The sequence below is a fragment of the Arctopsyche grandis genome, chromosome 1, assembly GCF_051622035.1.
Source record: "Arctopsyche grandis isolate Sample6627 chromosome 1, ASM5162203v2, whole genome shotgun sequence".
NCBI lineage: Eukaryota > Metazoa > Arthropoda > Insecta > Trichoptera > Hydropsychidae > Arctopsyche > Arctopsyche grandis.
This window is the reverse complement of record NC_135355.1, coordinates 11,742,377-11,768,751: the sequence shown is the minus strand read 5'-3', so window position 1 is coordinate 11,768,751 and position 26,375 is coordinate 11,742,377. Positions and strand designations below refer to the sequence as shown.

The following is a 26,375-nucleotide window of genomic DNA, read 5'->3' as shown; positions in this document are numbered from 1 at the left end:
GTTATTCATTTTTTGCGATGGATTTTTTTAGTGGATGGGCAGTTGAGTAACCGTGAATTTGTTGCTGTTATGAAGAATCGTCTATTACGTGGTTTGGAAAAACCAAAAGACACAGGATTCGTAAAACTGATTCATTCTGTCATGAAGTGCGCAAAAGATACCAAACCAGCTTTGCTCGACTTCTAAAAACAAAATGTTTCAAAAGTAAAAGTGCAATGTTTATGTATGTACATGTATACATGTATGTGCATAAATCTATTCGATTGGGTTGTTTTGATATTATTTATTTCTCTTCGTTATTTTAATAAAGACTGTCTGTTGCCTACATATTATTAATATTAATAACATAACGTTACATAACTAGGATTTATCATATTTTGTTTCGAAATTCTACATTATCTAAAATAGGCAAGGATGCATATTTATACTTCTAAATTATTATCTATATAACTTAATTATAATTATATGCATATGTATTATGAAAAGCTAATTTTTTTATTTACATATGTATTTATGTATATTTTAAGCATTAACTTATTATCATATTTATTATGAAGCACTCAATTTCGAATAAAGTTTATAATCTCAATAAATCAACAAATATTTATAATAAAAATAATGATTCACATGCATATAATATATTTTCAATGAAATTAGTGTGTATTTTTCGTTCGCAGTATTTAAGACGTTTTAATTTATTTAATTGTAACTGCTTTTTGCAAAAATGAAAAATAATGTGTTTGCTTATTTTTTTAATTTTGTTTTGAGGTTTTTTCATCTAACATATTATATATATGTAGCCAGGGCTTTTTTTCCCATGTAACACGGTGGAACGGCGTTCCGGCACCATTTTCTCGGCATTTTTTATGCTTCAAACGAATATTATATATAATATAATTTGAATATAACTTTTTATAATAAAAAGCTTGACAAGAAGTGAGTTCCCGTAACATTTTTTTTCAAAAAAAAGTCCTGTATATATGTAAATAAAATTTGTGATTTTCGTATTTTCTATAAAAAATATTATCTACATCTTTGATGCTGCTTTTGAAAAGACTCCTAAAACTTTACTCTTATTTGTGATAAAAAATAAAAATTGATCTAAATTTATGTTACATTGTTTTATTCAATATTGTTGGAGTGTGTTACTTAATATGTCATAAATAAGGAATTAATAAATCCCAGTAATTGACGAAAAACTGGTTGGCGCTGACTTTATTCCAGCATTAACTATCACCGGGCCGCATCTAGGAGTTCGGCCGCCTGTGTGCAAACTTAAATCGGCCGCTCTTTCATTTTATCAGCGTTTGTATAAATCATATTAATTCGGGGTATAGTGTTAAAAATTTTAATCAATAAAAATTAACCATAAAAACAAAAAACCAAAACGATTAGTTCTGAAACCAGACGACAAGAGGGACAACGTTTTCAAGTTCATTCATGAAAATATAGTATTTTTAACCCCAATCCCACATCTAGGGCATTGTTCTTTTGATGACCAACCAATACTCAATATCCTTTAAGAAATATATCTGGCAGGCGCAAAGATAATAGAACATGCAAGACCTAGCTCTATGTGGACCGAAGCTATACCTGATCTCCCGCTATTTCCCCGAATTATAGTTCGGGTGTGTTACAAGTTGTAACTTGCAACAGCAATTCACTTGTATACAAGACAACCTAAATGCATTTTAAAAAGTACTGTCTTTTTTCGTATTTTAAGGAATATATTTTTTTCGACTCATTTCTTTCGGCTGCCTGTGTGCGTTGCACACATTTGTACATGGTTTCCTGATTTCACCGACCTTTTGTTGACTCATATCTCTTTCATTAACGCTTCGCTCCCGGCATTTCGTATACGGCCATCTCTTTCGCTGACCCTTCGTTCAACGATATCTCATTTACTGAGGCTTCGCTCCCGGCATTTCGTATACAGCCATTTCTCTCACAGGCCCTTCGTTCACCGATATCTCCGTTCATATAAAATAAGTCGTTCACGGAGCTCGAATAATTTTTTTCGGCTTTTCCCATATTTAAATTATTACATCGTTTACGATTCGCAGAGGCAATTCTCTGTGGCGGCTCGCTTATACGACATGGTCGAGTTTGGTTGCCTTCCTGCGAGTGGGAACCAACTCGGCTGGGTTCGGAGAGCTACTACTCACTCTGTCTTCAGCTGTCATATAATAAACACGTGCATTAACATGCCAGTCGTCTCATTCGTTCATCCTCCATATCTCGAAAAAAATTAGCTTTTTAAAGCAATTTTAAAGGTAACCACTAACATCTCCCGTTCTATGGTTATTGTTGAAAATTATGCTTTTTAAATAATTATTTAATAACGAGTCCATAATGTGATGATGCGTGTAGGTACATATATCAAAAAGTAGTTCGTCACAAATACCAATATCTGTCAGTGGGACGTTCCGACGGTTCGGTGATTATTGGTCACAAAGCGCTCGCCCAAAAGTCACTAAAATCTCTATAACGGAACATCTGGCAGCTGAAAAGTCCATCATACTAACGAGAACTCGAGTGCCAAATATTCTGTATTTGCGATTTTCATGACAAAAATTGTCTTTTGGGCGATCACAATGTGACTAATAATCCAATTACCGTTCCGACACGGGCCCCTCGAATAGTCCGGTTCTGGAACTTTACCCCGGCTCCCCCGCCCCTCGTCCGCCCTGATCACGCCGTTTACCCGGCTTACCTAGATACAGAGATGCAGATGATACGATGTAAATAGAATTTGGAGATATGGGAGAAACTGAAATTTCGAATAAACGGGGTAGTGCGACGAGGCACGAGAGTTTGACATTTGTCGAGAGTGGACTGGCAGCAGTGTCAGGTCGCGAGGAACGGGGAACGGGAGCGGGTGGTCTTCACAGCCGAGCCGCTTGCAGGTGAGCTGGTCGTGTCTCGTTCGGGGCGAATTCGGGGGCGAGGGGCGAGGGGCGCGCGCTCCGGGGGCGAAGTCCCGCTCGCCCCCACCCCCCTCCCACCCCTTACCGTTACGTAACGCGTCGTCTCTGGTTACGACGGTAACCTTCCGTTCTGCCTCTGCCACTGGTTACTGGTTACAACGGTCGAGTGCACTCGCCCTGGCGCCTGCACCTGCACCTGCACCTGCACTCGCACGTGCACTTGCACTCGCACTCTGACGTCTGACACCACGTGACTCTTTCTAACCCACCCCACCCCACCCCACCCCACCGCTCTCACATGGTTTCTTTCTTAGCGGGTGAATCCATCTCGCTCCGATTGCACAACACATTCGATCGTTTTCTCATCAATTCCACTTATAGTGCAGCTCATACATATTACTTTCGTTTGTGACAGAACAGTTCCAACATTATATAGTTGCGCTTTGATACCTGGAAAAAGTGTTCGTGATTCACTCTTTCGTCATTTATCATTCGTCGAGTTTTTCCTTGAACCGTTTCGCACCTTATCTAATGATGTACATCTGTGTTATTTTCCCTACTATATTATTCCATGTAAAATTGTGCAAATCGATCGAGATTTTCACTCGGGGGGGGGGGGGGGGGGAAATAATAAGTTTATTTTTATACTAGTTTTATGCGCATTGAAAATTCAACGGGTGGTTTCGCAAAGAAATTGATCTTTTTTTTTATTTTTAAATGCTTTTTATTATTACGAAATTATGTTCACAATACATCTTATATATATTTTAATAGCTACTGATCTACTGATCATTTTCTATTTTACGATTTAATTTAATTTGGTTAGTAATCATAGTATTATATTATTCTAATGTTAATCTACAGCATAATAGGAAAAAGAGCTCAAAAACCTATTTACAATCCTTATAAATGTTCATAATACATCTAATACATAATATTAATTAAAGACTCTCTAAAGTCGATGACCTAAAGCAGATTGTGTTTAGGTAATCTGTGTTTATACCTGAAGGGTATAGACATTTTGTTGTAATCACCGAGACTCTTCACAAGTGTGTTAGTATGGTTATTAGTGATTCTGTCATAGAATCTACTGGTTAGTTTGTTAGTAATGTCTGTAACAAACGGAATATTATATATGGCATGCAGTTTTTTCAAGTTAGTATATATGGGTGTATTATAAATTATTTTTAGGGATGAAAGAAATTGATCTGATTTAATGTTATAATACGAACAGTAATAATTAATCGGAATTGGAACTGAAACAGAAATCGGGAATCGAAACTGAAACAGCGATCGAAAATAGGAACTGAAACAGGTATCGGGATTCAGAACTGAAACAGGAATTGATAATCGGAAATGAAATAGAAATTGAGAATCGGAAATGGAATAGATACAAAATGCATACAAAAGTTAAGTTTACAAAATGTAATACTTTCCGATTATAAACAAACGGTCATTGACCTCGCAACGTTGAATATTATTATTACACACCGAGAATTGTGGGACCTCGGTTCGTGCCTGCGAAAAATTAAATTAATTTTCTTTTTGAATATCGTTTATATATAATTAAAAATATATATTTAATTGTTTGATATGAAAACAAAAAAAAAATTGATTCAAAAACCTCGCTAAATAAAATTATTTAAACTCAGGTATACCTATAAGAGGATATTTTGAGGTCACGGGTTCGATACCGTGGCAAAGTCTTGACGAATTAATTTATACAAAGTTTAGGCTTTTTATCGATTCATTATGTTCGGCTAGCGTTAGGACACACACACATATATATATATATATATATATATTACCGTCTTTATATGTATATAATATAATGTATAATACATATATACTATGACTGTTTGCTTGAAATATCTTCTGCATTCGAGTCTTTTATAATAGAAAAAATATAAATCTTTAAAGACTCGGTGTGAAAAGGCACCATATTCTAAATATATTTTTATTTTGATTCGATCGATCGTTGCCATCCATATTGGGGTCATTGTTATTTTATTTTGTTTTGTTATTTTTACATACATATATGTATGTATATACCAGTAAGACCTAACAGGTAAACCCCAATGCGCCTTCCTGTCCAATTACAAAAATCAATATACAATTTTAGAATATTTTTAACAAAGCATCATAGAAACGTCTACGGATAAATTTTGGTAACTTACATTTTTAGAGCATTTTTATATAAATCGTCAAATTTCTAAATGCTGAAAAATCTAAATTTGCGAGACAGAGGACGAATTCGCAGCATTTTTATACTAATCAGCGAAATTCGAGATGCTAAATACTCGAGAATTGCGAGAAATGGGTAAAGGTTGTCAATTTGTTGGAACCGTTTCAATGAAAATCAGATAAATTGGCAAACTCTGATAGGAAACGATCGAAGGTCTGGTTTTTGTTATATGCATTCTCATATTTATCTATATGCATTCTCATAATTATCTATAAATGTAAATTATACAAAATTTTTCGGTCGTCTTAATGACTTTTTATTTGATTACAATATTGGTCATCAATTCTTTCACAACAGTCGTAGTTATCAAAGTTCAAACATTTTTTAGTGTAAACAAAAGTCACATAATGTTACATGCCATCAAAGTCTAGACTATATTTTCTTACATTCATGATTTGTTTGTATATATATGTATGTACATGTGTCACAGTCCTAGTGTTCACTCCAGTTTATTCATGAACATACTAATTTGCCCATACTCGAAACTATGAGCTTTCAGAAGATCAAGTATTTAAAATAGGAAATTACGTGAAAACCACATTACAACGTTGATATAATTCCCATTTTCGCTGATTTTTTTAAAAATATTTCAACCCAAGGTAAACATATTATATGTACATAGAAGATGAAGCAAACGATTGAGAATACTTAAACGTATACCTAATGGTTTGTGCATGAAAAAACTATATAGTTCGTTTGTCGATTTGTTATTTTGTGTAGGTACAGCGTAACTGACCAGATCCGTTTGTGTATGAATTAACTAGTATGTTCATGAACGAACGAGAGGTCACATATACATAATTGTTTTGGTGTTGTTGCTAATGCTCTATATGTCCTATGAAAGTTATATTTTACATTGGCAACAAAATTTTTGTTCATTTATTAATTGCAGTTGGTCAGTAATCAATTTTATTGTATTATTCATTATATAAAATTTGAAAATCACTCGCATGTTTTCAGTCGCGAAAATAATCATTTCTAATGGTAAATTAGTATTAAGTACCATTATAATAGGATTGTCTCTAATAGCAAATTAGAACATTATAAATGCTAATTTTCAAAATAAACTCACCTTATACTAATTACAATGAATGGTCGGAAACTGAGCAAAAACATTCAATGTTATTGACCAATTTTATACAGGCTCTTTACATTTGCTCATTTTTTTCATCAATGATCTTACAGGTCTTTTGTTACATGTTTCGTTGTTTTTAGTTCAGACTATTTTTGAAACGTCTGAGATTTCTCCATTGCCTTGAAGTTCTTTATTTATTTTTAAATTCACTTATACTTTAATATAATACCATGTTAATTTGTTCGCTATTGTGTTTTAACTTTTAACGTAAAGTCTTATATAACTGCATTTTTTCTTTCACTTTGAGCTCTAGTCATTTCTTTTCGAGCTCGTTGTTTCCTTAGTGAGATATTATTAGTTAGTGTGCATTTGGGGAATTGCCAAACACCGCAATAACTCTTTACATATACCTATTTACTGATTTTAGTTTTATTATAATTGCTCATTTATAAAGTTATAGCCTATATTTTTGTGTTTAGCTTAACAAATGTAAACCTTGACTGACTGAAATGTTTTTCATTATGAAAATTCAATTGAAAATAGTTTACACACAAGTGTAAAGCACGGGTTGTTAGCAAATATTAACCTTGAATTTTCATGGTTCGTATCTACATACATGCTGTATTGCAATTGGTTAGCAAGCAGTTGTGATTCAACAGCGAAAGTGTGAAGACCTTGTCACAGTTTTATCACAACTGCTTTTTTTATATCTCACTCGAATCTCTTTTATTATCGACTTGATATGTTGCGTGTTTTTGGGTAGTGCTTTTCATGAAATCTAGCTATACGAGATTACAATCCTGATAAATATTATTGTTTATTATGAAAGAAATATGTAGTCTTTATCGTATTGACATTTGACCGGTTTAATCTAGTTTAATCAATTGAAGTTACATATACATACATACATTATATGTCTAGTCAAAACAGTGTTTTATGTTATGAGCAGGGAACCGAACCGAAAACCGGATAATCCGCTAATTTTGCCAGAACGAAAACCGTAAAATTAATATACAGTGCCCGACAGAATTAAGTGGACACTTCAGAAAAAAAAACTTTAAGACAGAATATTTTTGTTATGATACATTTTACACAAGAGAAATAAATCAGTAATATTCATGATACTTAGGTTTAAAAAATTATACAAAAAAATTTTGAAAAAACAATACTGTTTATTAAAAAAAAGAAAAAATTAGCAAAATACGGAAAAATGAGCAGTACAGACAAAATTAAGTGGACAGAGAGAAATTGAGAAATATATTTTTTTTTAAAACTTGTATTAAATTTTTTCAAATAGTGGACAATTCATCAAAAAACATTTTTTTTTTTTTTAATTTTTTGGTCCATTATAGACCACTAATTTTCTATGGGATTAATATCTGGTGATTGGGGAGGCCACTCAATTAATTAAATTGTATCTTCTTCGAAAAATTTCATTGTTTTCTTCGATTTGTGTTTTAGGTCGTTGTCCTGTTGAAAGATGAAAGTACTCCCCAGACCCATTTTTTTCGACTGATTCTTCCAAATTGTCTTTGATTATATCGATGTATATATGGGAGTCCATTATTCCTTCTATTTTGGCTGGACTCCGACGCTCTTCCAGGAAAAACAGCCCCATATCATAATTGAGCCACCACCATATTTCACCGTTTTCTCAACACACTTGTTTTTGAGGGCTTCACTGAGTTTTTTCCATACTTTTCTTTTACTTTTTGTGTCGAACAGCTCAAATTTACGTTCGTCACTCCACACAATTCGTTTCCAAAACGATAAAGGCATTGCAATATATTTTTTGGCGAATTTTAATCTCTTCGCTTGGTTTCCTTGCTGGTTAAGGGCGCGATCACACAGCGAGGGAGCGGTATGCTGTACGCGGGATATTTTTTTTAGATAGTTTTAAACACACACAAAATGTAGGGTCATACCGGGTATGATACGCCGGATCTTACGGGATCGTGCGGGATCGGAGCGGTCTCGTTGAAATTCTATAGAATTGTTTATACTAACTTGACGGTGATATATACTAATTCGTCGACCCTCGGACGACGTTTGACAGTGATCGATAACGGTGTATCCCATATTTTTTTTGACATCTCCTCCCAAGCTTCATTGCGAATGTTTTGGTCCTTATATTTTACGGATCTGACGTCATAGACACATTCGTACTGTCGCACAACTTCTATTAATTTTTCTGACATTATGAACTGCGATGTACCGATATTATGAACTGCGGTGACCGAGCTCAAAAGACGAACTGTTTGTGATGTTAAACACAAAACTGCAATTGCAGTCACCACTTTCTTGAGTATAAAAAGTATAAATAAAAAATACTTTGTTCTTGATATAAAATAAAGTAAAAATGGGCTCTCTTTAAACGAACATGTTATTGTATCGACATATACATACATTCATACGGAAATGCATTCAGTATCAATTAGTTACAGTCCATATTGAGTGCACTATAGCCCTTTACGTAAAAAACATCTTTGTTCGTTTATCTGTTGATGGTATTAGGGATTTAAGTACGTATTTAGTTTTTGTACCAAAAAACTTGAGTCCATTGTCTAGTCATTTCTGTTTATTTAGTAACAATTGGTTCCGGTAAACAATTAGTGTACTACATAAAACCCTTTATGCTGAATACATCTTTGTCCGTGATTGCAGAGTTTGTTTATGAAAGTATCGAATGAGTATTTAATTCTTAAACCTACCCGGAAATATTAGTCAATTGTTGTTATAAACCGGACACTTGTTTGTCTATTTTTGTTAATTGTTTACTAATTAAGTTTAAAACTTAATGTAATTTGTATTTTCTATAATCTTATTATTCCGACAAGTTCTGCTATATTTTTTTGCAAATATGGGTTACACCGTTATCGATCACTGTCAAGCGTCGTCCGAGGGTCGACGAATTGATATATATCACCGTCAAGTTAGTATAAACAATTCTATAGAATTTCAACGAGACCGCTCCGATCCCGCACGATCCCGTAAGATCCGGCGTATCATACCCGGTATGACCCTACATTTTGTGTTTGTTTAAAACTATCTAAAAAAAATATCCCGCGTACAGCATACCGCTCCCTTGCTGTGTGATCGCGCCCTAAAGGTTTGCGCCGCATTCTACATTTTTTTAAGCCAGCTTCTTTTAATCTACGCGACTCTGTCTTCTCCAAGATATTCAACGACAGGTCTTCTTTATTTTACCGACAAGTTTTCGTCGGTTCTTGCTTTACTTTCTTAAAAATCAGACGATCACCCCGTCGATTTGTTCATTTTTTTATTCCTCTTCCCGGTAAATTCTCAACAGTGTCATGGTTTTTGAATTTATTCCAAATCTTTTCGGCAGCACTTTGAAATACGATATTTACTCGAGATATCACAAAAACTCACACCAATTTTATCATCCTCTACCACAAATTTTCGAACTTAAACATGAATTTCAGATTTTTTTCGACATTTTATTTTTACAACACTACACGGAACAATATTAACGAAACAACTGTCTCCTACCAATTCAAAGGATAGAATGATAAAACACAAAAAAAATTGAAGAAATCGTATCAGTAATAACTGAAATACAGAGTCCCAAACACATTCGTTCCACATGAACGCACGACCCAATTTTTGAATAGTGACGAATGCAGCAATGTCAACGAAACAGCTATAAAGCGAAAAAAACGAAATGTCTAAATTAGGATCATAAAATAACACCCTTTTAATTTTTGAAAACTATAAAGCTCTATGTTAAATACTTTTTGAGAAAACCGCGTTCTTGTGTGTGTACACATAAAAAGTGTCCACTTAATTCTGTCGGGCACTGTATATATACTTTAGAAATGATCGAATTAATGGACAAGCATACAGGAATGTATATTAAAAATATGTTTTTGAAACTTTTAGCAAAATATAATATCGATATCAAAAAAATCTACTCTGTTACAACATATAGTGGAGCCAATATGATCAAATTTGTCAACTTGTTGGAAACAAAAATAGATGAAGAAAACTAAAAAATTTATTATGAAATTATGAAGCAAATATGCTTCCTTCCATTGAAAACTGTTCTGTCACTCATCTCATCGGAATAAAAAGTGTGGCACATACTTTAAAATTAGCAATCAAAGATTCTATTAACGATATATGTGAATCTTGCTAGTTGGTTAAAAAGTTAAGAATTCTCCTTCTTTTTATGAAATTTAACGAAAATGATACTGAAAGACCTGTAATAGACTGTATTACTAGATGGAATAGCACATTCGATATGTTAAAATCTTTATAGTTATGTAAAGAATTTTGTTCAAAAATACCTGAAAACAATATAGAGTACTATTTCCCCGAACATAAATGGATCGAAATTAATGTCATCGTTGAGACATTACGGCCATTAAAAGAATCCACGATGAAATTGCAAAGTGAAATTACGGGATTTGGATTCAATCAAAACTGAGCCTCGAAAACCTAAATAAAAATAGATACACACACCCATACCTGTAAAAATTAACTTCTAAAATAAAACAAACTACTAGATTCTTTCTAAACTATTGTCGCACTTTTGTTCTTAATGGCAGGGCCTGATGAATAGGTTTGATTGCCAGGTCCTGTCTGCTAATCAAACCTAAAGAAAATATGAATAAAAAAAATGTATTTTGTCTGCATTTTAGCTACATCAGAATCTGCCCTCTATTCCGCAGTGCACCAGCGGCAAGCTGCACGCGCTAGGAAATATTCTCCTTTGACATTTTAATTATATACATATATGATCACAATAAGTTATAGCGAAAAGCCGTATAAAGAGAGGTATAGACGGTGTGGGTGTATTTACATTAACTTGTTACACTAACCAGCAGCGTGGCTCGGTCGTTAAGCTTCTGCTTAACACTGAGAGGCGCCGAGTTCGATCCCTTGAGCTGACCTCGATTGAAAAGAATTTTTCTGAGTATATCTGTAATGCTGCTGGTCAGACCAGGATTTGTGACTCCTGGTTGATCGTTTCCTATCAGAGTTTGCCGATTTTCTCGGATTTCATTGTTGAAACGATTCCCGATTAAAAATTGGCTAAAAAAATCCTTCCTACCCACTATGTCACCACTATTTGAGTATGATTAATGTAAATATTACAATAAAAATGTATGTACAATTCATAGATGTCTCGTTAATTGTCGAGTTTAAGTCAGTGTCTCGTAATTTAGCGACTTATGTATATAATAAAAAAATGCTGTATTGTTTGTAATTTGGCCAGGAAGGCGCATTGGGGTTTTACCTGTAATGCCTTCCTGGTATGAAATAAAAAAAAAAAAAAAAAAAAAAAAAAAAAATATATATTTAAATACAATAGAACCGAAAACCGGAACTGAACCGATATACATATATTTTTACCGAACCGGAATGGAAAAAATAACGATTCGGGTCCCTGGTTATGAGGGTAGAAAACATTCCTAAAACTGAAAAACTTTTATGTCGTAACAGGTTAACTTCATCAATATTCTGTGTTTGCTTAACAAACAAAATAGTTCTAAGCATTTTAAATACCGTGATTGACACATCACGTGAGTCTCGTAATTTTAGACTCAACGAACGTCACACACAATTTTGTGGCTTAATTGTATTGAAATGTTTGCACGCGGTGCCACTAATAGAAGACATAATTATTCTTTTACTGGAAATACCATTTTTAGTGATAAATTCGGCATAATCCTTATGTACATATATGTTTGTTTAGAAAAGTTGAAGGATTGAGAATGTGATAACATGCGTGATTAATATGATGCAATATTGTATTTATTTAAGGGAATTAACACTCGATAAAGCTTGCAGAATAGGCTATGCGATTAGATGTAAATGACATCTGACATTTTACCGGATTATTCCTGGCTTATATACAGTAGCGTCGCTAGGGGTAGTGTCACCTGGTGCGGTAAAACAATTGTGTCTCACAAAATTTATAAAACACCAACGGAAATCTTTAAGAACCACTTTAAGTGAAATACAGTTCACGAAAATGAGACAAAAGGTCAATATTGATATGTAATGAAAAGTCACGATATTTCATATTAAAAAAAATTTCATATTAGAATCGCCAAAAGAGAAGCTAAGTTCACACGCTGTTTCTGGATTGCGTCTCCGTCTGACTGAATCAAATAACCTTCTAACCTTTAGGTATATACACTGAATTCTCAGGAATTCGAACAAAAGCCAATTACGCCTCATATTTGATGCTGCACATACATATATAGCTGCACCAGACGGATTTCGCGGTAGCTGTATAAATACAGAAAGCTGTATATATACAGAAATCGCAATGAGGCGTGTAACCGCTCGAGGACCGTCATACAACGAATATGTCGAATTAGCGTTTTTCAATTTGAACAATTTGGTGTCGCCCGGTGCAGACTGCACTCCCTGTATGGGCCTAGCGACGGTATTTTATATGTATGTACAGGCCCGGCCCGAGGATATATAGCGCCCCTAGGCAGATTGTTTTCAGCGCCCCCAACCCCCGCATTTAAATTCTTAAATAATAAATTTCATGAAAGGTCTTGAAATTTTATGTAGAAGACAAATATATTAAGACAAAAACAAAAAAAAATATTTAAAATTTTTATTCAAAGTAGGCACGTTTTATGTATAAAATGAATAAAATAAAATAAACAACGTATAATTATGAATAAATTCGATAATGAAGTCATTATTTTATATTTAAAAATGAATTATGATTGGTTAAGATATTTAATTTTGTGTATATATGTATGTAAATATACATACATATGTTTCGGCAGTATTTTATTCGTAAGTCGTTGATATTTGCTTCGTTTAATTCGTCAACTTTCTGCGTTCCTCGTAAATTATATGTTACAATCAGTTTTGTTACTTCGAATAGAAAAATTAAGTTGAATATAAAATGTTTTATAAGTTCAAAGAAAGCCAAATTATTATTTTTATTTTGTCAATTAAATAATCAAAAAAAAACCAAAATGGGGCACCTCGAAGCGCCCCTTTATATTAGGTGCCTAGTCTGTTGCTCCTTTCTGCCGGCCCTGTATGAGATAGATACTACTTCTATGTCAGTGTTGAAAACAATCCTATTTTTTTTTGTTTCAGCTACCAAATAGAATTGATAGCTAGTAATAGCAATAATCGAATATGCATAGAGCTTGCACTATATTGACGCAGCTCGCGCCGAAGGCGGGTGCCAAGGAAAGAACCTTTGCATCATGGCTGCTCAAAAAATCGACGGTTTGTACAACATTTCAATTGAAATATTGCAACAAATTTTATTTCATTATAAACTAATGTACATACATATGTATTGACTTGAACCGTAGGTGCCATGCGTCACAGCAACGTACAATCCTCGAAGACTTTTATCCGCGACGGCAGCGGAGCCGTTCCTGAACGGTTCCAGTGGCGCGTACGTGGAGGATATGTACAATGCTTGGTTGGCTGATCCAAAAGCCGTACACGCCGTAAGATATTTGCTATTATAATTTATTTTTTTTAATATAATATTTTGTGTATTATTATACGATTATTGCTCTTCATAGTCTTGGGATGCATTCTTTCGTAATGCCGCTGGAGGATCTCCTCCCGGTGCTGCTTACCAGTCGCCTCCTGGACTCGCACCACCACCCAGAAATACTATTCCTCTATCAGCACTCGTTCCATCTGGTGGCATGAGTGGTCCATCTCTTTCTGGTATTTTCGTTTATTTGAATTGTACGTGTATTTCCAGCTATTTTATTTTGACCGAGAAATAATTTAAGCTTGTGCTCGCTTTAGGGTCACCCGTCAATGAAAAAATTATCGATGACCATCTGGCAGTTCAGGCGATCATTAGGAGCTATCAGGTGATATTTTATTTTAAGTCAATTCCCCGATTTTTAGTATGTAAAATTTTTGATATTTAGAATTATAGTGTGCGTCTCAAACTTTTCAATATTTTGCTATATTCGGTTCTATAGCGAATTTGATCGATTAAAGGTAATATCTTAACGTTGTTTCCCCTTTAATATTTTTAAATAATTACGTTTTAAATTTATGGCCTTATTTGCTTAATTTCCCTATTATAACTAGATATAATATTTGAGACTAATCATTGTTTATAAATCAATGTATATATACTTTTTATTTAGTGAATAATACATTTTAGAAACGCAATTTTTATTTTTCATACTATCGTTTTCAATAATTTTTGATAATAATTTGGCATGCTTGTGATTATAAAAAAATAGGTAGTGAGTTGATGAATCATTTCAAAATTAAACACAGGTTCATATGTAGTAACAGTATTTTTATTTTTTATACACTAGCATGATCTTTAAATTCTCATAACTATTTATCATTATTTTTTCACAAAAAAATTATTATGCTTCAGGAATCACATTATGCATTTTATAATAAGTTAAATTTATAAATCATTATTATTTATTTTGTACAGGCAAATAAATATAAATGTTTTTCACCGCTTTGCTTTTCTACAAGTTACACTTTGCATATGTAAAGCCACTTTTCAGATTTGAAAATAAAGGAGTGTTTTTTTTATATTCAAAAATATAGTAATCCGTAGCAAAATTAAATTTAAATATTTATTTCAAATAATTCACATCTGTTTACCAAAAAGTAAACATGCAAGTAGTTTCATGTTATACATATTTGTGGTAATATTATGTTTGTTTGAAATTATACCTTTAAAATGTCTTAAACATTTAGCATTGAATGTATTTGTTTTATAAATTTATCTTGGTTTTAATTCTAATTGAAATCGATGGTGGGTAAAAAAATAATAATTCTGTGTTTTATGTAGATTTTATAAAATCGATACTTTTGACATTCAATAAAATCCAAAGTAGTAAGCAGTACTTTTAGTTAAGGGGGAGAAATTATTTATGTTGTTGTTATTGTATGTATGTATGTACATGAAATTGCTGCGGTGCTTAATATTATTATACTGAAAATCTTCATTACATTCACCGTCACTGGAATGGTTATATTTTGCATGTATTTTTCGTTTCATACATATTCAAAAGTCATCAGATTATATGTGCAGTGTTTGCATTCAATCTCGATATTTGTGCGCACTTTCATAACTCAAGTCAGTCAATCATGCAAAAATTCAAACTAAAATTTTTGTTTAAAAAAATAATCTGCACGTTTAAAAAAAAGTATATACAGTACCCTGCATCGAAATCGCATCACTTTCAATTGTTCAATGTTTTCGTTATTTTTTAAATACACGATTTTTTTGGTTTTATTATTTGATTTATACTATTTAACATGTTTTACGATTAAACAAGATTGTTTTTTAATTTTTAAATTAAGACGAGATACGAATTTTAAAAAAACATGTACAATAGGGTAATTTTTTTCAAATGTCTAACTAAAATAATATTACATTAGATATTTTTCTATGAATTAAAATACAAAGGCAATTGACACAAGACAATAATAAATAATAATCCAATATTTAGTAGACCCTCCTTTTGCTTTTATGAAGGCCTCAACAGGTGCCCACATGGACAATACGATTTTTTTTTAGCATTTCGTCCGAAATTTCTTCAAACCATACATTTTCAATAGTTTTTTTAACTCATAATTTGTCCCACAGTGTTGTTTTTGTTCCCTTTGCTTTATAATGGCTCATAAATTTTGCGATAGGGTGTAAGTCTGACTATTGTAGTTAGGGATACCTACTTTCTCTTTGTATTATTTTGTGTGTTAAACAAAGAGCCATGCAAACTTAATAAAATGCTATTAAATTTGTTTGATGATATCAATCACTTATTTTAAATACAATAAATACCATTTTTGACCGATGACAATTTGCAAATACGGCCTGAAATTTTAAGTAAGTTGACTATGAAAGATGTTGCTCAATAGAAGGCAGTGAACATGTTTCCAAAATTTTTTCATAGTCTAGTCTTCACTGTGCCATTGACAAAATGTATCGCCCCCATGCCGTAATAGTAAAAACATTCCCAAATCAATTGGCCGTCCGGTTTTTAACTGTTCTCGTAACACACTGATCACTGAAACGTTCGTTCGGCTTTCTCCCAATCACATTCACAAATCAAATTACATTCTCCCAATCATCCTGTTTCCAAATTTTGTGGAATTTTTCACAATAAAACCGTTTTTCTCCGTATAACTGCCGTTAGAAAGCGCTTTTTTGCTAATCATCATGCTCAAAGTCCTGCTTGTCGAAGTCGTCTCCTTATAGCTTCGACGATGATGTCTTTTCCAGTCGTTCTGGGCAGTTTTCAAACGATCCCTTTAACACGAACGTTTTATCCGATTTTCTTGGGAGGTTGTTTTTTTTTTACGCTACGACTACCTGGCTTGCGATTACTGGGTTCTGTTTCTCGATTATTTTTGAGGAAACGTGTTACAATTGTCCGTTGACATCTCAAATGCAATGTAATTTTTCGGGTGGACAATCCTCGCGAAATTATTTGCCAATTTTTAGCCATGTCAAGTTTCGCACAAGAACTTAATTGTTTTGTTTTTAAATGCTTTTTATTATTACGAAATTATGTTCACAATACATCTTATATCTATTTTAATAGCTACTGATCTACTGATCATTTTCTTTTTTACAATTTAATTTAATTTGGTTATTAATCACAGTATTATATTATTGTAATGTTAATCTAAAGCATAATAGGAAAAAGAGCTCAAAAACCTATTTACAATCCTTATAAATGTTCATAATACATCTAATACATAATATTAATTAAAGACTCTCTAAAGTCGATGACCTAAAGCAGATTGTGTTTATACCTGAAGGGTATAGACATTTTGTTGTAATCACCGAGACTCTTCACAAGTGTGTTAGTATGGTTATTAGTGATTCTGTCATAGAATCTACTGGTTAGTTTGTTAGTTAAAGTCTGTAAAAAACGGAATATTATATATGGCATGCAGTTTTTTCAGGTTAGTATATATGGGTGTATTATAAATTATTTTTAGGGATTTATTTTGTATTACTTGGAGCTTGGAAAGGTTAGTATTCGAGGCGTTATTCCATACAGGTGAAGCATAGGTTAATAATGGTAATATGAGCGCGCGATATAATTTTATTTTATTTAGCGTGGATAAAGAACTATGGCGATTAAATATTGGATATATTGAGGATATACCCCGCATCGCCTTGCATTTCGCTGTCTCAATGTGAGGTGCCCATCTCATTCTTTTATCAAACGTTACTCCTAAATATTTTATTACTGACTGCCATTTCAGACTTTCTCCAGAAGGGATTTTCAGATCTGAACTTGGCTTATGCTTTCTAACACTAAAGAATATGGCGTCTGTTTTGGTTTGATTAATTTGAATTTTCCACTTAGTAAAGTGTTCAGTCATTGTTTTAATTGCAAATTCAAGATTTTTAAGAATAGTGTCTGGTTTTTTGCTACTTGTGAAGCAAGCGGTGTCATCTGCATATAGGGCTATGTGACAGTTTTTTGGAACAAGAACTTAATAGAATACCTCAAAATGTTCGAAATACTACTTGAATAAAAAAAGAGTAGGGAACCTTCTACCGAGAAATTCAGAGAATTCAAAATATTTAGAGGTGATGCGATTTCCATGCACGGTACTGTATATATGTATATATATATTTTTTTTTTGATAAACCTTTGTTCAATCACATATCATGCATAGTCTGAAAGTATTTTTGTTTACTATGTGTAAATAGAAATTATCAATATCATAAAATCAGCACATTTATACGTACATACATATGTAGTGTCATATGATTAGAAACATGAAGTTTAATAGAAATATTAAATTGATATTGATATTTTCATTGGATAAATTTTTTTTATTTACTTAAATACATGGTGTGCAATCGTGTATGTATGTGTGGTGGTATAGTCTCGAGGACATCTGGCTGCTGACCTTGATCCCCTGGGCATTACGACAGCTGAAAAGAACGTGACCGTGAGTGGACAGGCACGTGCATCCGAAGCTGTCGTGCGACAATATATGCAATTCGGTATGCACTTTTCACGGCTTAAGTCATCTGATTTCATTTGTATTTTGTATTGTAATCATTTGCCTTATCATCGTTTTAATATGAAGAAGAAAAATTTTGAAGCTCTCTCAATGTACACTTTGTAGTATAAAAGAACTCCTAGAAAATAAGTATGTTTTATAAGATTCGTTCAATTCATCACATTGCATAATGTCAGGTTTTATTAAGTGGGATTTAATTTAGTATTTGTTGTGAATGTTTACATTTCTTCATTTATCATACATATAATATATTTGAATATGTTTGACATTCAAATTCCCAATATTGTGTTCAATAACTAACCTTTTCAGAAAGTTATTGAAAGATTATTACTTTTCATGTCATAGAGTAAATAATTTCAAAAATACAAGTCACATTCAGTACTTGCATGTAGTAAAATGCTATATAATCATTGCCAATAACGGACGGTCATAGGGAACCATTTTTTCGTACACATTTCTACATTGATGGGTAGTATTACGTATTTTATTTCATTTAATCACATTTTGCATGCTTTATATATTTTCTTGAATTGAGTCATGAAGCCAGATTTCATTGCTGAGGGGTATAAACCACACGCTTAACAAAGGTAGGTTAGTAGAGAATCCTAACTATGCTTGTTTTATGTATTTGTATGGTTTTATGTGTCTTTAATTTTGTTTTGGCCAAAAAATAACTGAAAACTTATGTATTCTTTTGGTGTTTGATCTGCAGGTAATTCACAAAGTATTACATATTAGACTTAAGTATTTTATACGATGGTATTTTTATTACTAATTCCGTATGATGCAAGAGTATTTAAACGAATAGTTGTTATACAAAATGTTTTATGGTATCAAGTTTTTAATACTACCGAAGATTCTGTTGTGTTTTCTAATTTGATTTATTTTTATTTATTTTACGATTGGTTTCAGAATTTCTTCTCTATTATATATTTGTATATGTATGTATTGTTTTGTAAACGCTTTTTTTTTTACTAATGTGATCTTATTTTCAACTATTTGTTTGATCTATGTATGTACATACGTATGTATATGATGTTCATTTGTTTATATTGCTACATATCTTAATGCAAATATGCATATATGTATGTATATGTATTTCTGATGTAAATTAACAGATATATACATATAGTAATTGTGCATCAAATTTGATTTCATAACAAACAAATTGTTGCGATTGCTATTTTCTGCTATTATTATTAACATTTGCTAAAACATGAAAAAACAGATTCGTGGCCATCACATAGCCAAGCTAGACCCATTGGATATTTCGGCGGCCGATCTGGATGATAAGCCCCCACAAGAGCTTCTCTACTCCAGCTATCGTTTCGGTAAGAAAGAATGACCCACCAAACCGTGAATCAAACAATCCCAATAAATTTCAAATCAATCAAACTACCTGTATGTAATTTTTTCATTTGATTTGTTTGGTAACTTATTTTTTTATTTTTTACTTTATATACTACATACAAACATATATTCAGAAACAGATACATACAGAAAGTCCTCAAGTTGCACTTCAGAGTAATTAACTTGTATAACACTTAATTGTTTTCTGAGGAATTCCTGTATTTTCATGTTCATTAGTTTTTATTTTATAATATTAAAATTCCCTTTTTACTTTGTATAATTTTGAGTTTTGGTACGCCGGTGTGTGTATTAAAGTAATTTTTGTCACCTCGTTCATTAACTAAAATTAAATCGGAGGGCATAACATCCATATATTCCTCAAATTAATCATTTTTCGATAATTTCAACGTTTTTTATCTGTTTCGGAGATCGCCCCCTTAAAAGTGACAAGTTGGAGCTACACCTAAGACGCCTTGAATCGTTCAGTAAGACTGATAATCATTTTTTTCCAAGTTGGGATTTTGGTATTCACTTTGTATCAAATAGGGGCATATTTATATAATTATTATAAGTATTATACCATATTTAATGTATAGCACGGACTCGGCTTTCAATTATTCATTATCGCAGATGTAGCTGGGAGAATAACTAATATGTACTGGGAATAGTCGCAGTTTTCCTACTTTATAATAGTTTATGACCGTTCATTCTTATGTTAATTTGTTATATCATATTCAAAATATTGTACATATGTATTTCACATACCATTATTATGATTCCTTTTATTAGGCAATACTAATTGGTTGGTGATGGCTAGTTAACTAAATTATGTTAATTTAAATTTCCAGTAGCATTAATTAAAATAAGCTTTTGGTTGGTAATTGTAATATAGGAGATGTACTTCAGAGCGATAATTATTTTAAAAGGTGTTCAACATTTGTTTATTTAATAATCAACTACTTCTTGGATATGTTCACGCATATATATGTATATTGTGTTGTGTGTTTTATATAATACAATAAATCCTCTTGTCTATGAATCGAAAATCTTCCCTTCATCTACGATCTGGGTGACTATTTATCTGAAGTCTTCTACCACCTATACTTAATACGCTTCTTAATCTTCTCACACTATATTTATTTTAATGTGTTGGTTGTTTCTTTTGTACCGAATGTACTGTTATTTTACAGTTGATTTGCTAATTTTCTGTAGCCTTATTTAATTTTGTAACTATAGGTTTGTGTAATATAAATTAACCCATAGCTTTGAATTTAACGTGCCTTTTAAATTGGTGTCGACACTGCTAATCCAAGTAAGTTTTTGTAAAAAAAAAATCACAATTTTTTTCATAATATTAAATATATTTATGTACCTATATATATTATAATGTCTATTATTATTCTAAAAATACGTGTAAAACATTCACAACTCATACATTGGCAAATTTATTTGGTACTGTTACTATTTCAATAATTTCTTACGGAGTTCTAATATAAAATATGACTTTCAAAATTATTAACTTAATTTTATTAATTAAAAATGTAAATAGTAAATTATTTCAATTATTTCACACAAATATTTATCATTTTATGTGTATATTAGTCTTCTATGCATTTCATTGCATGATTATATTTCATTTTTGGGCTTTAGTCCGAACAAATTTATATTTTTAAATATAAATTGTAGATGACTATTGATTTGCCATTTTTTCTAATATGATCAGAGGAAGCCGATATGGATCGGGTATTCAAACTACCAGCTACCACTTTTATTGGAGGAGATAAAGACAAAGCTTTGCCTCTCAGGTATTCTATTATTATTTACAAAATTATGAAACGTATTAATATTTAATTGTATGTAACATGGTAATAATATTTTTAGAGAGATCTTGAATCGATTAGAAAATGCGTATTGCAACAACATCGGAGTTGAATTTATGTTTATTAATTCTCTGGAACAATGCAATTGGATTAGGCAGCGCTTGGAAGTTCCTGGTGTAACGGCCATGAATGCAGATCAGAAGAGATTGATATTGGCTCGTCTTACACGTGCTACTGGGTAGGTTTTATAATATTTTGCACATTAATCATAGAACCATTGAAAAATGGACACATATATATATATGTACATAATATACATATGCCGTTTATTTCATTATTCTTTGTTCTCATGATAATAATGATTTAATTATTTATAGATTTGAAGGATTCCTTGCTAAAAAATGGTCGTCTGAAAAACGTTTTGGACTGGAAGGCTGCGAAATTCTTATTCCAGCTATGAAACAAGTCATCGATGTTTCTACTAAACTGGGAGTCGAATCAATTGTCATGGGAATGCCCCATAGAGGTTTGCACCACTATATATTTTTTTAAGTGTAATTGTGAAATAAAATCTTCAATAATTACCTATTATTGTATTCAGGTCGCTTAAACGTGTTGGCTAATGTTTGCCGTAAGCCGTTGCATCAACTTTTCACCCAGTTTGCAGGTCTCGAAGCCGCAGATGATGTAAGAAACTTGTCAATCAATTGAATTGATTTTGAATGGAACTTTTGTCAATTAAAATTCATTTTATAGGGATCTGGTGATGTGAAATACCATTTGGGCACATATATTGAACGTTTGAACCGTGTCACAAATAAAAATATTCGTCTTGCCGTGTGCGCTAATCCGTCTCATTTGGAGGCTGTGGACCCAGTTGTACAAGGTAAAACAAGAGCTGAACAGTTTTACAGAGGCGATGGTGAAGGCAAAAAGGTATATATTGTTTTCCATTGAAGCTTTTATAGTATGTGTATTTTTATTGTATCGAATAATCTTATCTCATTTTTCCAAGGTTATGTCAATCTTACTTCACGGTGATGCTGCATTTGCTGGACAAGGTGTTGTATTTGAAACAATGCATTTGTCTGATCTCCCTGACTACACCACCCACGGTACTATTCACATTGTAGCCAATAACCAAATTGGATTTACCACAGATCCAAGGCATTCTAGGTCTTCAGCTTATTGCACAGGTTAAAATTAAACTTACTTTGTATCTGTTCGTTAGTTTATTTTTAGTCACATTTAAAACTAATCGGTTTTATTTATAGATGTTGCCCGTGTCGTCAACGCTCCTATTTTCCATGTCAACGGTGACAATCCTGAGGCTGTCATGCATGTGTGCAATATCGCCGCTGAATGGCGTGCCACTTTCCACAAAGATGTTGTTATTGATATCGTATCATACAGGCGAAATGGTCACAATGAAATCGATGAGCCTATGTTCACGCAACCTCTTATGTACCGTAAAATCAAGAACACCAAACCCGGTAAATACATTCACGGTACAAAAATATCTTCAATACCGCTATAAATTTAACAATATAATTGTTGAAATTATTTTTAGTATTGGATATATATGCCGATCAACTGATCAAAGAAGGAACTGTCAACGCTGAAGAAGTGAAAGACGTGCGCGAGAAATATGAAAAGATTTGCGAAGATGCTTATAATCAAGCTAAACAAGAAACTCACATTAAATACAAGGATTGGCTTGATTCTCCTTGGTCTGGATTCTTCGAAGGAAAGGATCCCTTGAATGTATGTAAAAATATATGTATTGCTATTTTATTTGTATTTAGCAGCTCCAATGTAATTTATTTTATTATTTAGTCGTCATCTACTGGTGTACTTGAAGAAACTCTTGTACACATTGGAAAGCGGTTCAGCTCACCACCTCCAAACGCAGCCGAGTTCGAAATCCACAAAGGTATCGGACGTATTTTGAAAGCCCGTATGGATATGGTCGAAACCCGTACCGCTGATTGGGCTCTTGGTGAAGCTATGGCTTTCGGATCATTGCTTAAAGAGGGTGTTCACGTGCGTCTTTCTGGTCAAGATGTTGAAAGAGGAACATTTTCACATAGGTAATTTATTTTGTGATTTTTTTTTTGATTATTAATAGGGATCAATTCAAACATCCATTTTATAAAATAAATGTGCATTCAAAAAAAATTTGTACATTAAAAAAATTTTCTGTTTCTGTGCATTTCTAAATGACGAATACAGATTGCATTAGAAAGTTTGCTTTGATCATTAAAAAAAAAATTTACTACTTAAAAAGTGAATGAAATGTGCTTTAAAATGACAGATGAACTGTATCGGCAACGTTGCGAATACCAAAATACGAATCAACGTTCGGTTAGATTTATTTATTTATGGTTCAGTTAGGTTAGGTTAAGCTAAGTTAGGGTTGGTTTTATTTATTCAAGATTATATTTCACTAGTGAGAAACAAATCTAAACACTTTTGACAGTTGACAAGTCTGCAAAAAATCTACATTTTTTTTATCTATTCTAATGCTAAAATCTATTTTTTCGAATGATTGTTTCATATTTTTTATTGGTCACTTTATAATGCCAAGATATTTTATTCGATGCACAATACGAGATTGTTTAATACACCAAAAATAATGTTGACTTACATTGGCGTTTTGTTTAGGCATCACGTTTTGCACCATCAAACCGTAGACAAGGCTACTTATCGCCCCCTGTGTCATCTTTATCCTGATCAAGCCCCTTACACTGTATGCAACAGTTCTCTTTCTGAATATGGTTGGTATATGTATTTCAACAGTATTTATACTGTTAATATTATTTGGAGACATATTATATAATTAATGTCTATATCTGCTTAGGTGTCCTTGGTTTTGAACTTGGGTATTCTATGACTAATCCGAATGCTCTCGTGTTATGGGAGGCCCAGTTTGGAGATTTCAATAACACCGCGCAATGCATCATCGATCAGTTTATTTCCAGCGGTCAGGCTAAATGGGTACGTCAATCTGGCTTGGTAATGCTGCAACCTCATGGTTTGGAAGGAATGGTAAGTGACTTGCTTAATGAAATTGTGATATATGTAATATGTTGATTGGATGATTTTAAAATATCTATTATTTGGTTATAGGGTCCTGAGCATTCTTCTGCGCGTTTGGAAAGATTTTTACAGATGTCTGCTGACGATCCTGATTATTATCCACCTGAAAGTGAAGAATTCGAAGGTGGTTATGATTTATTTTTCAAAATCTATTTCTTTATAATTGGAAAATATTTTTTCTATAACTGTCCTTGATTTTTATTTTATATTGCACTTTTTGGCACCGTTTGGTAAATGAATCTTATTTCATCAAATGCATGAATTTTGAAAATACTGATCATATACATATGTACATACACATGTACTTGTAAATATATTCGCACTTCTAAGAATTTTTATATTTCTAAAACTATCTGCATTCATTGGGTTGCACACAGAGGAATTTGAAGGTAAATATTTAAATGTGACGTAAATTCATAAAATTCGATAAGCAAAATCATCCATCATACGCAACTGATGTTCTAAGAACCACATACATTGTATTTCATCACTTGAGATTAAAGGGAAAAATATGCAAATACTTATTCATCAGCTAAGATGATATGACCAATAGGAATTGCTGATGAGGTTTTTAACCAGACTTTGGCGAAAATAGCAATAGACCTCTCCATCACCTTACAAAGCAAGAGAGCAAAAAAAGAGTTTGACAACAGTGAACCATTTTTTGTGCATAAATCATCGTCTGCCGCGTATTTCTGTTTATAACAATGCTCTTTTATGTATAATAATCGAGATTTAGAGTTTGTCTACTACCAGAATGCCTGAAATTAAATATATGTACATATATAAATGTAATTTTAAAAATATTGTAATTCAATCTGTTATCATCTTGCTTTTGAATTCCAGTGAGGCAACTACACGATGCTAACTGGATTGTCGCCAATTGTACAACGCCGGCAAACTACTTCCATATTCTTCGAAGGCAAATAGCCTTGCCTTTCCGCAAACCACTGGTGATCATGACTCCCAAATCGCTGTTGAGGCATCCTGAAGCGAAATCCTCATTCGATCTAATGAAGGAAGGCACTAACTTCCTAAGGTGGGTGTTAACTAAATTAATATTTGCATAAATATTGATTGAAATTATTTAAATAATATTTTTATGTTTCTAGAATTATACCTGATGATGGCAGAGTGAATGAGAACCCAAGTGGCGTCAAGAAGATCATTTTCTGCACTGGAAAAGTATTCTATGATATGCGCAAAGCACGCAACGAAAAACAATTGGATGACCAGATCGCGATTGTAAGAATGGAACAAATCAGTCCATTCCCGTATGATTTGGTGAAGAAGGAATGCGAAAAGTATCCAAATGCAAAACTGGTGTGGGGCCAGGAGGAGCATAAAAATCAAGGCGCTTGGTCTTATATTCAGCCGAGATTCAAGACATGCTTGAATGGCCAACGTGATATCAGGTAATTGAAATAATATTCTTTAAAAGCGTAGAAAGTGATGTCAGTGTCTCCAAGTTAAATTTGACGCAAACAGGTTTTCTTTATAATCGTAATTTTCAGTGGTGTTGGTGGTGGTAGTTGGCTTTCTTCAGTTTTTAATGTGTTTGGAAAAAAAGATGTAGCGAAACCTGTTGAACAAACTAACGAAGTTTCAGCGACGAATGATAAAGCGTCGCTCAGAGAAATTAGGTGAGGGACAGCGAAATGATTTGTAGTGTTGCTTTGTATTTTGCTTCCGTACACACACACACCGTAAATATGTTTCGTTTAGGTGTATAAAATGGGCTGAAGCATGACACTTCATCATATCAATTTTCATATCAGTATTTATTACACAATTTTTTTCTAAATTAAGTTGCTGTCCTTCATCTAATAATGTTTGTTAATAATTTATTT

The 26,375-nt window shown here is 32.7% G+C and overlaps 3 protein-coding genes across 7 annotated transcripts in view; 2 read left to right on the top strand and 1 right to left on the bottom strand.

The window, feature by feature from the left end:
- LOC143910885 (calcium uptake protein 1 homolog, mitochondrial-like) overlaps nucleotides 1-1,109 on the top strand; it is a 12,832-nt gene extending 11,723 nt beyond the window's left edge. For all 3 annotated transcript variants that reach the window (XM_077429514.1, XM_077429522.1, XM_077429505.1), the window contains one exon: nucleotides 32-1,109. In XM_077429514.1, coding sequence (XP_077285640.1) covers nucleotides 32-186 — 155 coding nt within the window. In that variant the 3' untranslated portion in view covers nucleotides 187-1,109. The remainder of the gene's footprint in view (nucleotides 1-31) is intronic.
- Nucleotides 1-3,169, bottom strand: part of LOC143909527 (carbohydrate sulfotransferase 11-like) — a 7,601-nt gene extending 4,432 nt beyond the window's left edge. Inside the window, exon 1 of the mRNA XM_077427563.1 lies at nucleotides 3,013-3,169. The gene's annotated coding sequence lies outside the window, so the exon portion shown is untranslated. The remainder of the gene's footprint in view (nucleotides 1-3,012) is intronic.
- Ogdh (oxoglutarate dehydrogenase Nc73EF) overlaps nucleotides 2,820-26,375 on the top strand; it is a 24,683-nt gene continuing 1,127 nt past the window's right edge. The window contains exons 1-20 of one of the 3 annotated variants that reach the window (XM_077429477.1): nucleotides 2,820-2,906; nucleotides 13,349-13,483; nucleotides 13,573-13,713; nucleotides 13,792-13,942; nucleotides 14,027-14,094; nucleotides 18,116-18,236; nucleotides 21,330-21,411; nucleotides 21,488-21,664; nucleotides 21,804-21,952; nucleotides 22,028-22,113; nucleotides 22,183-22,362; nucleotides 22,442-22,622; nucleotides 22,701-22,919; nucleotides 22,997-23,190; nucleotides 23,263-23,516; nucleotides 24,091-24,203; nucleotides 24,287-24,474; nucleotides 24,556-24,649; nucleotides 25,372-25,564; nucleotides 25,638-25,940. In XM_077429477.1, the coding sequence (XP_077285603.1) occupies nucleotides 13,391-13,483; nucleotides 13,573-13,713; nucleotides 13,792-13,942; nucleotides 14,027-14,094; nucleotides 18,116-18,236; nucleotides 21,330-21,411; nucleotides 21,488-21,664; nucleotides 21,804-21,952; nucleotides 22,028-22,113; nucleotides 22,183-22,362; nucleotides 22,442-22,622; nucleotides 22,701-22,919; nucleotides 22,997-23,190; nucleotides 23,263-23,516; nucleotides 24,091-24,203; nucleotides 24,287-24,474; nucleotides 24,556-24,649; nucleotides 25,372-25,564; nucleotides 25,638-25,940 (2,987 nt within the window). In that variant the 5' untranslated portion in view covers nucleotides 2,820-2,906; nucleotides 13,349-13,390. Of the gene's footprint in view, nucleotides 2,907-13,348; nucleotides 13,484-13,572; nucleotides 13,714-13,791; nucleotides 13,943-14,026; nucleotides 14,095-18,115; nucleotides 18,237-19,484; nucleotides 19,588-20,039; nucleotides 20,092-21,329; nucleotides 21,412-21,487; nucleotides 21,665-21,803; nucleotides 21,953-22,027; nucleotides 22,114-22,182; nucleotides 22,363-22,441; nucleotides 22,623-22,700; nucleotides 22,920-22,996; nucleotides 23,191-23,262; nucleotides 23,517-24,090; nucleotides 24,204-24,286; nucleotides 24,475-24,555; nucleotides 24,650-25,371; nucleotides 25,565-25,637; nucleotides 25,941-26,375 lie in introns of those variants that run through there. The other 2 variants (XM_077429486.1, XM_077429495.1) reach the window with 2 other exon arrangements.